We start from the raw sequence: 18641 nt of genomic DNA on the forward strand, positions 1-18641 counted from the left end.
AGTCTCAATCTTCTGCATCAAATCTTGGTGTTGTGCTGCCGCCTTGGCTGATACCTAAGTGACAAAGTTGTATGGATAGAAAATAATCAAAAACAAAATGTATGGAAATGAGATCATGAATATGCAAATAAGAAATTAAACAATACTTTTCTGTAAATTGCAGCTTAGATAACGTTTGAATTGCATTTTTTACCGTCTTGGTTAGTTACAGCATATATCGGGTTGAAATCTGGTCTGTTGCATGTAATGTAACTTATTAAGTGACTGAATGTGATTTACCTCCCCATCCCTGAAAAAAAATTTTGAGTAAGTACATGATATTGAGCATACCTGTGATCTTTCCCTTTCTTCCTGAAGATTTCCATGTGTTTCTTCCAGCTGTTTTTCTAGATGTTCACATTTCTGTTTGTGTCTGATAGATTCTGCCTGTGCTACTTCACACTTGGCTTCAGCTATGTCCTTTTCTCTTCTAATAAACCTACATCAGAGTTGTTGACATTCATGAGTGACTAATTTGCATAAATTTACATAATTAATCAAAAATATTCATAAAATTTGCATGATGATTATAAATTTATATTGTAACAGAATTTTGATGATTTTGGAATTGTAAACATTCATGAGTGACTAATTTGCATACATTTACATAATTAATCACAAATATTCATAATATTTGCATGATGATTATAAATTTATATTGTAAGAGAATTTTGATGATTTTGGAAGGAATTGCATTTCTTTCCAGTCCAGAGTCTATAGGAAATACTGTCAGTTTTACCTCATTCCCCTTTCTCTTACAGGGGTTCTCTAACCTGAGCAAAAACACTATTACCCAAAACAAAAATGTTTGATTTTTTGCTAAAGGACATACCCAACACTTACCTGATTATCTCCAGCAATTGTTCTGATGATTTGTTTTCTTCAGAGAAGGAGACATCAGCAATACTTTGTTTACCCTTTTGTTGGAAGGCTACCAATTGAGCACCTAACTGTGAAAAGTGAAATTATGAGGTATGAGGTCATGTTCACCAATATCACTACAAATGGCACAATTTCTTATAGACGAAAAAATGGCTTAAAGGGGAATCCCACTCCAGGAAATAGAGACATTTTCATAAACTATGAGTTCTGGAGAGTCATTTCATGATTTTATATCACCTATAATTACTTGTGATTTCAGAGAAACATCAAGCTGATCTTGTGCATTTATAGGGTATCTCTGCTATGGGCTATTGTATCATGGGAGTCAGCAGAAATAATGTATTCATGGTTGAACACTGAATATTCATGACAGCTGTTTTACATTCAAGTGTATCACATGTTTGTATTCATGTTTAGTGGCATTCCCCTTTTATAGTCAACACAATATGTAAATTACACTCTTCTTACATTATTTACCCAAATGCATTTAAAATCAGAAGAAAACGAGTACTAATATTTTTTTTGAGAATTTGACATCACTGAAACTTTTGCAAATCTTACACATTTCCATTTTACTCGTATTTGTAATTTACATATAATGTGCACCTCATTTGCATCTAATTTACATGACAAAAGAAACTTCTGGACTTACTGCTTCTATCTGTTCATGTAGTGCGTTGTTCTGTTTGTTTAATTCACTACTTCTGCTCTGTATTTGATCAATCTCTGATTTCTGTATTCTAAACCTTTCTTCCCATGAAGCCTGAAATTGGAAAAAAGAATAAGAAATAAAGATCTGGAAGAAACAGAATGGTGACAAACACCATACAGGTGGCAGGAATGGTCACGTTATCAATGTTAACTTTCTCGTTATAGCACTGCATAAATTGTAACCAAAAGCCTAATCAAGAAAAGTATTAAATATCTCTGAAATGAGATGCCTAAATGAAACAATTCCTACCTTGGAAGTTGTCAGTTCATCTTCTGCTCTTTTAGCTTTTTCCTCTGATTCTGTCAGTTTAGCATTGAAACCTGTAAGCTGTCAAGTTGAGAACAGAAATATATTAAACACTTTGATTTTGTCAAACACTCTGATTCTGTTAGCTTAGAATTGAAACCTGTAAACTGTCAAGAGAACAGAAATATATTAAACACTTTGATTAAGAATTGAAACCTGTAAACTGTCAAGAGAACAGAATTATATTAAACACTTTGATTTTGCCAAACACTCTGATTCTGTTAGCTTAGAATTGAAACCTGTAAGCTGTCAAATCAAAGATAGAAATCTATCAGAAATCTATTGAACACTTTAATTTCTGTCAAACATTCAGATTCTAAGAGTTTAGGATTGAACACTGCAAGGTGTCAATCATATGTACAGAATAGACAGAAATGGAAACACTGTAGCAAACAAAAGTAAACTATCCAACATCAATACTTATTGAATCAAATATAGTAACCCTATACCCAAACATTGCCCGATTGTTGCACTGGACCATACTGTAATGGCCATATTGTGTGTTCTTACCTGTTCTTTAACAACTACAAGCTGTTGTACATCAGCAGCATGGAGTAGGAATTCTCTTTCATACTTGTCTTGTGACTGTTACAAATCAATAATACAATCAAAATCACTGACAGTAAACTTACAGTTGCACAAGCGTGTGAAGTTTATACAAAAAAAATTGATTAAATTTAAACTATTCTAGTAAAACGTTAATCAGGGATGAACAAATCCACTGGTCCTGGGTCCGAGACTAGTGATTTTTTTGGGTGGACCACACAAATTTTACCTTGTCTGGTCCATCGGACCAGTACATTACTGTTAATAACTATGTTAAAAAGTCATCTGAATATACAGATTCATAGGTAAGATTTAATGTTTCACATTAGCGGGACCTGGGACCACTAATTCTTTCTGCAGGACCACTGGATTTTTTAAGGCACTGGTCCAGGGACCACCATGATTTGTTCACCCCTGATTAATGTTGATGCATAACTTCTATGACATTACAATTAATAATTATCATCTAATTTTGTTAGAATTGTTGGTTGCACATTTGGGAGTTTCATTACATTTTTTGATATGTAGGAAAAATTAGGTCACTGAACCATTTATAAGTTATATCTTAATACATGTACCATGTTTGAGTTCAGTTAATTGCAAGTGATGCCTAAGTATACATCAGTAAGTAGAATACTGTGAGTACCTTGTAATATGCAAATAAAATTAGATCCCAAAAATACATTTTATATCTGCACTTGGCTTGTGGCAATGTTCAGCTCTAAATACAATTAATTTAATTATAATTGTATTGATAATCCACTCATTGCAAGTAACATAGGGAACAGCATGGCAATATGGTCTGTCACCTTGTAATTTGTAACCACACATTTCGAGCTGCTCGAACCCTCAGGCTATTCTGCTTACTCTAAAAGTAACCAAATGTTGCCAATGAGGGCGCTAGCACCCAGACAGATGTACTCATCACATTTCAGTTTAAACCCCCAAAGTGAAGATCCAAGGTATTACAAGACTACATATTTCCATACTATTATTTGTATTCAAACGCTGCCACTCTACAATTTTGAAGTTTGGAGGTATTGGTTACCCTGAGGAAAATCACAAGCAACTGTCTTTTTAAATGATAATATCAAATAATGAAAACATTGGATAAACTTACCTCAGCAGCAATTTTGGCCTGTTGTTGACAATCTTTCCTTGCCAGCTGTTCAGAAGACTGTGCCTGAGAACACTTATCAAGTGCTGTCTTCAAGTCACTTTGTAAAGTTGCTAGATTCTTCCTCAAGTCAGCAGTCTGATGATAATCAATTTATGATATAAGTGTGTGTGTTTAGTACAATGGTATTATATACCATCGTAGTATGATCTTGCACTAACAGGAAGACACACTCAGTTTGTTGTTAAAGGCGTGCGTCACTCTGGGATAAGATTTGATATTAATGGATTAATGTCCTCAGCCATAAATATAAATACACAAACAGACACATATGGGCAGCGATCAGCAGAAGGGCAGGCAGACATATACAAACAGACACACACACACATACATACACTTGCATATTCACACACATACATACACACATACATACACATATACATACACTACATACATACATACATGTACGCACACACACACACACACACACAGACACACATAAACAAACACAAACTACATACACACACATGTGCATGCATGCACAGACACAGACACAGACACAGACACGGACATGGACACAGACACAGACACAGACACAGACACAGACACAGACACAGACATACACACAATTCATTCAAGGGTTGCATTGCTTTGAGAATATACACTACCTTTCACAGTTAATGAGATGATAAAAATGGTGCAATAAAGTGGAAACATCTTTACCTGTGTCTCTACAGCATGTTGCAAATTCATCTTTTCATTAATCAGGTCTCTCTTTTCCTTCTCCAATGTCACAATCTGTCTTTCCAGTTTACCCTTAGCTGTGTTTATAAAATATAGAAAAGTTACTATCATTAAACTACAAAAGTACGCCAAATGGATGATGGAATTCTTGATGTGTGGAATCCTCCCTACATGTAATACGTTCTAAGCCAAAATTTTTAAGAATTATTTTCAGGTATGTTTAATAGACAACTAAAATCAATGATACACACACATTAGATCATTTAAAATGCAGAAATATGAACGGTGTCATATGTTAGAGGAGAGAAAAAGAATTTATGTTTATAACTTATAAGTTTTGGGCAACCAATATGTAAATAAAGTCATTAACATGCAGAAATACAAATGATATAGTCATATATTTATTGATATCATATATCTATTGGGAAATTGATATGCAAATTAGATCATTAACATGGAGCAATACAACTAGTAAAGTCATATGTCAGAGAGAAAAAGAATTTATGGTTATCATTTTGGGGCAACCAATATGCAAATAGGATACAGAAATACAACAATATAGTGATATATTCAGAGGTACACAATACCTTATGGATATAAAATATTTATAGGGAAATTGATACGTAAATGAGATCATTAGTATGCAGAAATACAAACACTGTAGTCATAATCAGAGATACACAACTTATGGATCTCAGATAAGTATGATATGCAAATGAGATCATTAGTATGCAGAAATACAAACACCGTAGTCATATAATCAGAGATACACAACTTGTGGATCTTAGATAAGTATGATATGCAAATGAGATCATTAACATGCAGAAACACAAACTGGTCAAGGTTACAAGTTAGAATAAACTCACTTTCAGCTGCTTCTTTTAGCCTTGATTCAGTGGTGTTTTTAAATATCTGACTTGCTTTGTTTTGTTCTCTCAAACTTTCTTCAATGGCTGAACTGATTGATTTATACTGTTCTACATGTTGTTTGGCTTTATTCAGCTGTTCCTTCAAATCTGCAAGGTAATCAATAGAGTTAAAGTGGTAGTTAGATACAGATCTACAGTGAAATGATTATACTGCCCTCTAGTGTTTCAAAACAGAAATCAGTGTGGACCAACAAAATCAATTTGACTGTTATTGCATACTATGTGTACAGCTACACAAATACGTTTACCACAGGTAATCTAATATTGTGATATCACGATTAAATCAGTCATATCCAACAAAATATTTTTAAAACAGTTCCAGTTGCAGTTATTGCAGCTTTTGGAAAATATTTATCATATGAGTCAATCCCAGCACTAAAATATGGGCATCAACAAATTTGCCTAACTAAATTCCAAGTAATAATTCCTTATCTACCTTTGATATCTTGTTCATATTGTGCATTCTGAGATTTTAACTCTTTCACTTCTTCATCTGTTGCAGTGGTTGATGTTGGCTCAGTGGACACCATGACTGCAAGAACAAATCAAATTAATATGCAAATTACTGTCTCCTGTATGTAAACAAACATTTTACACAAATACATTCATTATTATGCAAAATGAAAAAATAATTGATCAAATGTTGGCTCAATGGATTGTGGAAAGAAAACAATTCAATATGCAAATTAGAGTCTCATGTATATAAACAACCAAGTTTATGCAAATGTCCTCATTATTATGTAAAACCACACAAAATTTCAATTGTTGGCTCAATGGCCATATGGATTGTGAAAAGAAAACAATATGCAAATCAGAGCCTCATGTATGCACACAACCAAGTAAGTTTATGCAAATGTCCTCATTATTATGTAAAACCACACAAAATTAAAATGTTGGCTCAATGAACACAACGGCTGTAAAAATGATTCATATTGCTATGCAAAGTTATTGACAGTGACTCAAAAATTCTAATGACCCTATAGTCAGATCTGGTGGTGATAAACAATATTTTTTAAGGCCTTGGGGGGAAAGAAAATCAGTGGTTCTTGATATAAAGGACAACTGAATTTGTTCAGCCCTACGTACCCTTTGGATTCATCACATATTCACTATGTCAAACCCCAAACCCCTTGTAACATGGGAATTATTCCTACCTTGTTGTTGATCTTTACTAACATTTGCTAATCGGACTTCAGCAGCAGCAAGCTTGGCTTCAGCTGCTGAACACTGCAGGAAGATAAAAATATCAAGTAAATACACCATACTACTAACTGAGCTTTAGAATTTAACCACATGAATGGCAGCAATGAGCAATCAAACAAACAAACAAGACCAACAGTCAGTTAGATGCACATACATGTAGGTTAAAACAATCTATTTCAATGTGAACAACATAATTATTTTAAACTACTTTTCCGATCCAATTTTGATAAATGGCAATGATGTCAATTTGTGTTTATAATGTGATACGGTGCATCATTTTAAATGTTGTATTACTGACTATTCATAATTTGTTTATAATATATGTGATTCATTTCTTTGCTTCCAAACCAATCAGGGTCAACCATTTGAATGGCTTCATACTGTGAATGTGCTTATTTAGGTGAATTTTTTTCAGTGGAACTACAGTATTTCACATTTCAGCTTTGAAACAGTTTTGACTACAGTGGTACATGTACTTATTAAAGGGATACCACGTTTATAAGTTAAAATATTGATTCGCATAAAATAATCAACCGTTATAACATGTAGTTACTCATAATTTAGTAGTGAAAGAGTTATTTTCATGCCGATATATTTTGGTGAAAGAAGTGGTTTCAGGTATAAGCCTAATAAAATGAGTTTAGAACCAAATACAATATGTTCCCAGTACATTGTATACCATGACCAGAGGTTTCTGCTGTTAGATATTTCTATAAGTTAAATGTAAAGAGTTTCAATGTACACGTGGTTCTTACCTCTTGTTTCACTCCTTGTAAAGTAGTCTTCATGTTGGCCACTTCTTCTCTTGTTTTTTGATGATTCATTAATTCACTGTCTAGTTGATCTCGGAGTGCCTTCACTTGACTCTGTGAAATAAATGACAAAAATAATAGCGATAGTAAAGTTACCTTATTGGAATTTATTTTTTGAAGCAAATGCATAGACATAATCAGCGTAATGATGTACATGACAAATATAAAATTATTAGATAATATTCAATTGTAAAACAAAGTGACATGATTATGTCCCATTTCATGATACCTTTGTGCCAAGTTTGAATAAAATCTGAAGTATGGGCCATGGACAAGACAAGTTCTACTAGGCCGAACATAAAAAAATTACGCTCAATTTTAGAGTAGGTGGGGTACGTAGATTGTTATTTTATTTTTTTCATTTATTTTTTTTCATATGTGAGTGTCTAGTTCAGGTAGTTATGTTTTCCGTTGCTTTCAATATGGCCTTTGTGTTATTGGTTTCTTTTCATCAGATGTACAGCCATTATAGATTGGAAGAACAGTTTTATATTGTCTTTTTAAGTTGATGTCAGTTTCAGCATCCACTATTTCTTGCGAGACTTAACAATTTTCGCAATTTTATTATTTTTTTCTCAAATACATAAAAATAAGTTGAGGGTCAGTGTGAAAAACTAGGTGGGGGTCAGGTAACTGGAACCAAACATTTTTTTTAAGCCTGACACATATAGTTTATGGGTACTTACCTCCCATGAGTTGATAACAGCTTTGTGTTGTTCCCCATCAGAGTCTAGTTTCCGTCTAGCAGCATTCAGTTCTCTCTCTAACAGTTCTATCTGACTTGTAAGTCTAGCTTTGTTCTCAAAATCAGCCCTTTCTAGGTTGTTCTGAAGAAATAGGATTACTAAATTTAGAAGACATGTTGGTGTGAATTTGCAAAGACTATCTATCTGAGCATACATGTAGTTCATTTACAATGTTTAACAGATATCTTTTATGATAACAAGCAACAAATTTGGTGCAGTATAAACATTCTTATCGTAATTCATTTTCTTTTTGGTTCATGCAGACACATGACTAACATGTGATATGATCATGTGACACACACATGATACAAACTGACCAATCATCTGTGTTACCTTACCTGGATAGTTTGTAAATTTGTAAGTAGTATATTTTGTCCTCTCTGTTCTCTTATAATAGATTCCTTCTCTTGTAACAGCCTGGCTTCTACATTCTTCAATATATCTCTCTCAGCTGTCAAATTTTCACTGGACACCTCTGCTTTGGCTAGTTTCTCTTGAGTTGCTAACATTTCCTGAGACAGAAAAAAAAAATAATTGGTATATCACAAAAACTGTCCTAAGACGAAGAAAACACTATAACAAGATCTCTTGATGATGAAAATAATTTGTAAAGCTAGAGGGCAACACTAACAATCTTCAGGTTTTGTTGCAAGGTAAGTTTCTCAGGACTCCTCAATCTCTGATAAATGAATTCAGTATACAAAATCTGTCATGGAGTGCACCCTCTAGTGTCAGCACTACCCCGCAATCACAATTCTGATGAAGGCTGCCCTCAAGTGGCACAAATATGTATTATCATTATTGATTATTTATGGTTTATTTATACTGTACATGGCAGCCTACTGGCTGAATTGCGACAATATTACAATTGCAGATTATTTTTAAATGGGAAATAGAATTGAAATATTAAAATATTAAATACTGAGACACGACTAATACTTCTGTGCATCATCTGAAAATGTACCTCACATAATATTTTGGTATTTTGTTGAGGAAGACATATATTTTTCACCCTTCTGTATTTCATCATCCGTCACTTTAAGATAGAAATGGTTATCAGAAAGGTTCTAGTTTGAACAAAAGAAATCTTTGTGATCATCATTAAAATCTCGGAATTACCTGAGTGCCAACTAACATTGTTGTATTTTTGTTGCCAATAATATTGACATGGAAAATGGAATAGGCAGTAACTAATACTGAAAGTAGAAAGTGAACTCTACAAATAAATTACCTAACATAAAAGTTTACTTACATGTGTTAGAGTATTTATAGTTTGTTGATGTTTGATAATGTCGGCAGAATATTTCTGATTCTTGTCTTTCACTCCTTGTATTTCTTTCTTGTAGCCCTCTGTATTAGACTGCAGAATCTTAAACCTCTCAGCAGAGAACTCCAACTGAAATCAGATGATAACCAATCACATCACAGATGCATATCATGTGACTAGATGATAACCAATCATACCAGAGAAGTCAATCATGTTTCTAGATAACCAATCATATCTGAGAAGTCTATCATGTGACTAAATGATAACAAATCACATCAGAGATGTCTATAATATGACTATATGATAACCAATCACAGCAGAGAAGTCTATCATGTGACTAGCAAAACAATCACATCAGGTTTATCATGTGACAAGATAACCAATCACATCAGAGATGTCTTTCATGTGAATAGATGATAACCAATCACATCAGAGATGTCCATCATGTGACCATCATGCAACTAGAATGGAAGTACATACGACTGTATTAAATCACATGACTATCATGTGTCAGGGAGCAAAACTGTCCACATGACTCAAATACATCACATGACTTGGTTTTCAGTTCAAATATACGACTAGCTGTGTCACGTGGTTTTATTGCTGCATCGGGTGACCTTTCTTGGACAAAATGCCAAAGCAAAGAAAATATTAAACATATTTGGTTAAGCCTTATATCAGCGATGTAAAAGTATGTAAGTTTAGTATGCACAGAAAAAAGAGAGACTTTACCTGAGATGACAACTTGGCATTTTGTACTCTAAATTCTGACAGTTCCTCTCTCATTTTATCGAGTTGTTCGTTCAACATCCTGTTAAGATAAAGAAAGATTTTTAATACACAATGTATGATGTTTTATGATTGATATTTGATTTAGTTTTTGGTGGTATGAAGATAAAATCTACCCAGGGTTCTTTCATCCTTAAACAGAAATCAGGGAAATGTTGTGTAAGTCATCAGGAGTGTTTTGTGTATGTACATAAAGTGTTTTCTATTATCTTAGGTTTATTCATATACGAGATAGCTGTTTTTATCATGGACGGACGCTGTCCATGCACAGCTATCACTAGAGGGCGCTGTTTACACCAGCCTTCAAGAATGGAGGGTACAGTTTAGTGTGAAGGGGCCCAAAGAACTTGCCATTGTTACTTACTTTTCAGATTCTCCTTTCTCCTTCTTATAGTTTTCAAATTCAGCCTGTAGTTGGCCAAGGGCTGCCTTAGCTTCAATGGCAGCAGTACTATCAGTGGCCATACTAGCTGGACTTATCTGTGAAGCTTGGGCTGGTGTAGACATAGCCAGTGGGCTTGGACTACCCGACACTAGTAGCTGAAATAAACAACATTAAAAGGGGATTGTGATTAGGCCTAAAAAACAATTGTTTGGTTCCGGTTACCCGACCCTATACTTTTTTTACGATCTCGAGAAAAAAATAATGACATTGCGAAAATTGTGAAGTCTCACAAGAAATAGTAGATCAGCATATGTTGGAAATACAGAAACTTGTATTACACACCATGGTTTGATAAGAACAGTTTTATGGCCTCTTTATGTGTAAATGAAATGCCACGGGAACCAGGAATTTGTTTGTGAATGTTAACTACTATGCAAAGTCACTATCAAAGTAATACAAGTCTCTGCTGTTCCAACATGCTGTGCTAAATGTTATTAATCCAAATCAGTTGTTTACTTTCCTTGTTTGTAACAGGTTCTGTTTGTCCACAGTCGGGTGTCTACAGTTGTAGTATATTTCACACGCAGTGTATAATTACAATGATACATTTTGTTATGTCTGTCAAGATAATTACTAATATAGGAATGTGCAGTCTCTTTCATTTACCTTTTACATAAGACAGTCACATGCAACAATTTTATCCATTCCGACAATAAAATATACACAGCTGACTTTCTTTCAGTGTAGTATACTTACAGGCATGGGAGTGATAGGAGTGTCACCCCTTTCTGTCCACAAGCCAGAACATTTCTGACTGTCTAGTATATTTACAGGCACAGGAGTGATAGGAGTGTCACCCCTCTGTGCCAACAAGACTGAATGTTAGTTTTCTGATAACCATAGGTGTGACAAAGGTGTCACTCTCTGCACCGTAACACTGTACATAACTCACTGTATTAGTCTACTTACAGGCATAGGAGTGATAGGGGTGTCACCCTTCTGTGCAAGTAACACTCTGTACATATCTCTCTGTCTGACAATGCCTTCTACCATCTCAGCCTGGCGATTCCTGGCAGTTCTCAGTTCGTCTATCTCTTCCAACGCCTTCCCCAGTCTGTCATTTAACTCAGCAAATCTACAACACAGGCATGAAAACTATCATCTCATTGCAATATGTTGTTTTTCAATATTATCAACTTTTGTGAATGAATCCGTAAGAGCTTCGTAAGTTATGAAAATTTCTTCTATGCAAACAAATAAAACAAAGATACAGCTGAATCATCGAGGGATCGCCGAACGACTGTGCCTATCATACACATTTTATGTTCCCTAAGAACAATTTAGATAGATAAGAAACAGGCTTCCCACAGACCACTCAATACAAATATAAACAACATCATCCGGCCCCTACTGATACACAGACACACTCATCGTCCTCGGCACAAACAAGCTATTGAAAGTCATCACATTGCAGGATTAGAATTTGACACATACAAGTGTATTGATTCAAAGTTGCAAGTGACCTCCATGCTTATAGCACACTGACTCTCACACTGAAAGACTACTAGAACTAGGAACTAGGTACATTGTGATAACTGTGGTCTTCACAACATTATTTTACGTAAATTTCACCAGTGGGATCTGTAGGTAGGGTTTCAAAGATATCGGCACTTCAGGAAAACAAAACACTTCTCTGTACCATAACAAAGCGTCATTGCATACTATTTCAACTACCATGTATTTCCTCCGCCAACTTTGACAGATGAAGAGTCTGTGTTACAAAAAACTGTTCTGGATTTGTACATTGTACATGTTGATTTTGAAGTTCTGGTTTTGGTCTTAGTTTTAAACTGTCGGGAGTGTCTCATAATTCTTGCTGAACCATCGATGGTTTTAGCATACGTAGTACCTATTAGCTTGGTATTAGTGACTGTAACTGAACTTGAAGTATGTCCTGCATGTAGTGAGTATCTGTTACGTACGATTAACGTGTTGCTTCATGCTTGACAGTATGCCGCAACATCAAACTTAGGGGCCGTGTCATTTTAAAACTGACGCACAAGAAACATAATTTCTTCGTTTTCGTTTTATTCGCACGTTTCCATAATTTATACACAGTTGATTTTGACTGTCGCACCACGACAGTGATGAACACGTTATAACGGCTTTCACAGTCGTGCATGTTTCAACTACCACTTGAAAACATCTACAAATCTGTTTGGAATTACTAAACTATGGCTGAATAATTATTTCACATGTTTCAGGCGATCGAACTTTTTGGTTTTCACATTAATAGAAGGATTGAATCAACATCAGTTGAACGATCAACTTGTTGTTAGTACTGAAAACACGTTCGCAATACCACGCTATCTACGACAATTTAGTCGAAGTTTAGAGGTCACGTCAAACGTGACATCTCATCATCGGTAATTTCCGTATTTACATTTGTATTCGTTTCACTTTATACCCAAACGTGGCCTAACTTAGAACCTTACGAGCATTTTAGCGATGCCCTCTCCATAGGCTATTCAACTCAATTATCGTGAATGTCCTATAAGTATTGCCACAACGACTGAACGATCGGCTTGTACCATGGCACCTTTGGTAATTTTCGTTGACAAGGACACATGCCGTTACGTACGAAGTATAGAGTGCAGTGTTGTTGTTTATATTTGCGTACGTTGGACCTCATCGTGTCGAAACAGCCTACCCGTCTAGAATTTGGCATAAGGTAATCCTCAAAGCTAGAGTTGCAGGTACAAGAAAACAAACAATGTCTGCAATATTACATGAACAGTGTAACCCCTTGCTTTGGCAGTCGGTTCACGTGTATCATCCAAGTCGGAAGAAATTGGTTGACGTGTGCGGCGCGTCCCAAGTATCATCATTTAAGCTTATACATGTACTATAGTCGGGACGACAAAACAAACCGTAAAAAGTCTTTTGATTTCAGGAACTTCTGTTTAACGTGAAAACCAAAAAGTTCGATCGCCTGAAATAATTATTCAGCAATAGTTTAGTAATTCCAAACAGATTTGTAGATGTTTTCAAGTGATATTGAAACATGAATGACTGTGAAAGCCGCTAACGTGTTCATCACTGTCGTGTAGTGCGACAGTCAAAACATGGAAGTTGAAACAGTATGCAATGACGCTTTGTTATGGTACAGAGAAGTGTTTTGATATCTTTGAAACCCCACTTACAGATCCCACTGGTGAAATTTATGCAAAATAATGTTGTGAAGACCACAGTTATCACGATGTGTTTAGTTTCCTCAAACGGGACGGGTCAACGCAATCGATAGTATGAGCACGAATGCATCGTATATTCATTGATGAGTGGAAGTGGGTCTCTTTTATTGTGTATACATGTACTTGCATTTATCCTAATATATGACAGTCGGTTTGCATGGTTCCCTGTGGTGATATGTGTGTGCACATACAGTGCCTGCTTGTCGGCAGAAATGTGGTGTTGTTTATATTTGTAATGAGTGGTCGTGGGAAGCCTGTTTCTTATCTAACTAAATCGGTCTTGGAGAACATAAAATGTGTATGATACGCACAGTCGTTCGGCGATCCCTCGATGATTCAGCTGTAACTTATAGTCATTTTCCAAAATGTATACATATCACCTTATTTGCATATACAAATTCATGAGTTTTTTGCCTATTTTATGAAATTGCTTCATTTGTATTCAGTCATGTAGACCATAGCTTGTTTGACAACTTCTTTGACAAATTATCTCATTTATATGCAAACTCAAGCAAAGCCTACTTGTTTGTTTGTTTGTTGCATATTATGCATGGTTAGTTGTGTTTCAACTGTGGTGGAAATTGCTTCATTTATACACGAACGAATGGAAAGATTAGTTGTTTGCAAACTATTATGCAAAGTATCTCATTTATATGCATATATATACAATGGTAAGTTGTGTTCCAACTGCAATTGAAATTGTTTCATTTATACACAAATGTAAGTAAAGATTAGTTGTTGCATATTATTATGCAAATTACCTCATTTATATGCAAATATATGCAATGTTTGTGTTCCAACTGATGGAAATTGCTTTACTTATACAAACGCATGTACAGAATAGTTGTTTTGCAGACTATTATGCAAATTACCTCATTTATATGCAAAATCCATAAGATTGCTTTTTGAATAACTTACTCTCCATCCCTAGTGATCCTTTCCTCTTCCTCTTTCTTTTCACTCAGTTCTCTAACAACACCAAGTAACTGTTGATTCTGCTCCTGTAGCTCTTCAATATTTCTACAAACATGAATGACATGCATATCATATTTTTCATAGTTTGTTTTCAAAACGTTTACAATCTTGAATATTTACGACCATCACTACATGGAAACATAGTTTTACAAAATACTGAAATCTTTCTTGATGCTAAAAACTATTTTGATTACTGTCAAATGTTGGGGCATCATTTCTATATTATAAGTTAGATTCATGGCTAGTCTTATATTCAGTACCTTCAAGGACATTGGCTGAAAAGCTGTTGGGAGAATTTAAAGCTCTAGAGATTACATTGGATACACTCCATATAAGGAAGTATCATCTCCATATTTGGATGAGCGACACATTCTATTGGTTACTGTTCAATATTTCAATATCTGGACTCATCATTTCAGTGTATGGAAACATCACTTCCATATAAGGAAATCATTTACCCAAATATGGGTGATTCCCATCCCTACTCACTGTCCTGAACAATGCTTATGAAGCACCTTATTCAAATGCAAATACATTTAACAGATTACTAATTTGCATAATTGTAGCGAAGTTTACTAAATATGGTCTTACCTGAATGGAACAAGTTTTTCTGTGATGATTTGTGATGAACTGGAAACATCACTTGATGACAGATTAGACTCACTGTGTACTCTACTGACATGTCCACTACGTGCTGTTTCTACTTCCTTCAAGAGAATTCTCACCTGTAAAACATTAAGTTGTACACTATTTCTTTCTTGCAAATCAAGTTAAACTTTTTTAGTGTATTCATGAAATGTGTAATCAAGATACATGTATAAGTCACATTGGTCCATCTCCTCTGTCTTTTTTTTCCCCCCATATGAATATTCTATAATCTATGATGATGCTCAGACATACACTGATAGACAGACAGACAGACAGACAGACAGACAGACAGACAGACATGGATAGACATGGACAAACATGGACAGACATGGACAAACATGGACAGACAGACAGACACACATTCATAGATAGACAGACAGACAGACAGACAGACAGACAGACAGACAGACATGGACGGATGGATGGACGGATGGACAGACACAAAGACAGATACACATTGTCATATAATTTGACATTGCATTTCATTGTAAACAAAAATTAAAATCACTGTCACTGCTCTAAATTCAGAAAAGACAATTATCCATTTTATATAATCACGCTAGTACTTTTTGTAAACATAAAACACCATATGATCTTCTGATATTTGTGGATCTGCGGTATGCAAGATACCACTGATCACATCACATCAAACACTTCAGTCTAGCACCACATCATAAACAAATAGTTACGTACCTGTTGTCCAAGATCTGCAGTTTGTTGTCGTAGTCTGTTATTTTCTCTTGTCCCTTGTGAAGCTTTTCTTTCTGATTCATCAGAATTAATTCTCAGTTTTTCACATTCCTATCAAGACAACAAAATCAGTTTTGAACATTACCAGTAATAATAACATACTCATCTTCCACGTGAATCCTTCATGTCCATGACAACTGTATCATGAGTGCCATTCTTTGCAATTTGAAGAACTGTGCAGCAGCACTGACACACACAAAGACTGACAGAGGCACAGACACAGACACAGACACAGACAGACATATAGACAGAGAAGACAGAGACACACACACAGACACACACATAGACAGACAGACATAGACAGACAGACAGACAGACAGACAGACAGACACACACACACACACACACACACACACACACAAATTTCAAGAGTTTGTTATCACTTTTTGTCCAACCCCGACAAAGTATGTGAAATGATTCAACTTGAACAACATATCTACTTTTCATCCATTTTTCAACAAGTGACACCAATTAACATCACTTGTACCAGTGGAAGTAAATGACAGTACACGAGGTGAATCAAGTCACTATCACATTTGATCAGATTGCATTATAGAAAGTAGATATCATAGCACACAAAACACATGTCAGGAGTACATTCTTACCAACATGGCTGTATCAAGTCTACTAGACAAGTGATCTATTGTCTGTATAGACTTCTCATAATCTTCTCGTTGTTTCTGCATGACTGGAGCCTTCTCTTCAATCTCTTTCAATATCTGGTCAAGGTACTGGTTCAGTCGTCGGTTTTCTTGTTTTTCAAGTTCAAGGGCATCACTAGATTCAATGTAGGCACTGTACATCTGTCGAATGAAAACAAACCCAATACATGAAAGTCTACCCTATCCATCCTTGGCTATGCTGGTACTGGCCAAGTTTACACATTTTTTGGGGATGTCATTTTGCTGCTTATATAAAAGGCTGTCATTGACTATAACTGGAAATTTCCAGTTTCTGACCATTGAGGGCGCTGTTCACATACAAAATACTGGATTGTTATGAAACAATTGTTACAAACAACTCACCTGTGTTAAAGTCATTCCTGATTTGAGGAGACTACTGGCAGCCGCAGCTGTTGGTGATAAACTGACTAAATCATCCTCAGATAGAGGAGCTATTCCTAAAGATAAAAGATAATATTCCATAAAAATGGTGCTCAAACATTGGACTAACACAGGAGGTATTCCTAAAGATAACTGAATACATGTACTGGGGTAGACCGTAGAAATAACGTAACAACAGAAAGCAGTGATTTTGCTAAGGTTGGGAAACACCAGTGACAGCAAGGGGAGAGGGGCAGAGTTTCCCATACAACCTACCATAATTTGGGAGGGGGGGGGGGGGGGGAGAGGGACTCTGATAACATTACTGGGGAACCTTGTAAATTTTACCTGTCTACCACCCTTAACAAAAACACTGATGACAACAGAAGTTCAATACATACCTTTCCTTCTAGCAATAGCTAGTAGATCATTTGCATGTTCCAATTCTTTCTCCATTTTATCAATTTGCTCCTCTATAAATAGAACAGAATACATAAAACTTTATTTACAGTACACAGATTAACAATCCCTCTATAAATAGAACAGAATACATAACACTTTATTTCCAGTACACAGATTAAGAACCCCTCTATAAATAGAACAGAATACATAAAACTTTATTTCCAGTACACAGATTAACAATCCCTCTATAAATAGAACAGAATACATAACACTTTATTTCCAGTACACAGATTAAGAACCCCTCTATAAATAGAACAGAATACATAACACTTTATTTCCAGTACACAGATTAAGAATCCCTCTATAAATAGAACAGAATACATAACACTCTAGTCAAGAAATTCTTGGAGACAACACTTAGATGCATTTTAAATGACAATTTTACGCGCTAATTATACAATGCAATCAATATTACCTAGATCTTTTTGCTTTGATGTGTTAAGTTCTTCAACAGATTTCAGTTTCAGCTCGGTAACATTCTGATCATCTGAGGCTTCCTTCAACAGTTTCTGCATCTCTGCCATAGCACTTTGTAATTCCGTTTCACTCTTCTTGGATTCATCGAGTAGAGACTGAAATAAACAAAGAAACACGATCAAAAATTTATTATTTTCACCTCGGTCAATTCTCGGTATTTGTAAAAACATTTTATTAAATGCTTGAGGGCAGTGTGCCCTTTAACGATAGCTAAATTTTGTTGTTGTGAGTCAAAATGAGAAGAACTGTCATTTCTTGTGAGTCACCACATAGAAAGAGATAGGGGAACACCAAATTTTGGTACATCCGTAGAAATTGTGTGCATCAGTTGGCTTAGAGGGCACATTGTCAAATCAAAATATAACAAGAACACTTATTCTCACACACACCTATAGTAAAGGCATGTGTGGAGTGAAAGTCATGGTGTGAACCGAGGTTCATTACTTGTTACCTGTAATACCATTTTACATCCAGCCACATAGTCAAAATAGAACAAGAAGGTTGAATTCATGTGTACCTATACCTTTTGATTGAAGAGTATCAGATTCTAGCATACAG

The 18641-nt window shown here is 35.3% G+C and overlaps 1 protein-coding gene across 1 annotated transcript in view; it reads right to left on the bottom strand.

The window, feature by feature from the left end:
* The window catches only part of LOC144445644 (nucleoprotein TPR-like), a 47727-nt gene that overhangs the window by 23037 nt on the left and 6049 nt on the right, over window positions 1-18641 (bottom strand). The window contains exons 9-33 of the mRNA XM_078135269.1: window positions 18022-18178; window positions 17546-17617; window positions 17127-17221; window positions 16707-16904; window positions 16045-16152; window positions 15295-15428; window positions 14647-14748; window positions 11447-11612; window positions 10457-10632; window positions 10036-10114; window positions 9289-9432; window positions 8375-8548; window positions 7977-8117; window positions 7234-7344; window positions 6430-6502; window positions 5712-5807; window positions 5213-5362; window positions 4326-4423; window positions 3606-3740; window positions 2450-2524; window positions 1883-1960; window positions 1570-1684; window positions 883-985; window positions 331-478; window positions 1-54 (exon numbers count right to left, since the gene is read on the bottom strand). The exon at window positions 1-54 is cut by the window's left edge and continues 84 nt beyond it. Of these exons, the coding sequence (XP_077991395.1) occupies window positions 1-54; window positions 331-478; window positions 883-985; window positions 1570-1684; window positions 1883-1960; window positions 2450-2524; window positions 3606-3740; window positions 4326-4423; window positions 5213-5362; window positions 5712-5807; window positions 6430-6502; window positions 7234-7344; window positions 7977-8117; window positions 8375-8548; window positions 9289-9432; window positions 10036-10114; window positions 10457-10632; window positions 11447-11612; window positions 14647-14748; window positions 15295-15428; window positions 16045-16152; window positions 16707-16904; window positions 17127-17221; window positions 17546-17617; window positions 18022-18178 (2982 nt within the window). The remainder of the gene's footprint in view (window positions 55-330; window positions 479-882; window positions 986-1569; window positions 1685-1882; window positions 1961-2449; window positions 2525-3605; window positions 3741-4325; window positions 4424-5212; window positions 5363-5711; window positions 5808-6429; window positions 6503-7233; window positions 7345-7976; window positions 8118-8374; window positions 8549-9288; window positions 9433-10035; window positions 10115-10456; window positions 10633-11446; window positions 11613-14646; window positions 14749-15294; window positions 15429-16044; window positions 16153-16706; window positions 16905-17126; window positions 17222-17545; window positions 17618-18021; window positions 18179-18641) is intronic.

The sequence above is a fragment of the Glandiceps talaboti genome, chromosome 14 (genome assembly GCF_964340395.1).
Source record: "Glandiceps talaboti chromosome 14, keGlaTala1.1, whole genome shotgun sequence".
Taxonomy (NCBI): domain Eukaryota; kingdom Metazoa; phylum Hemichordata; class Enteropneusta; family Spengelidae; genus Glandiceps; species Glandiceps talaboti.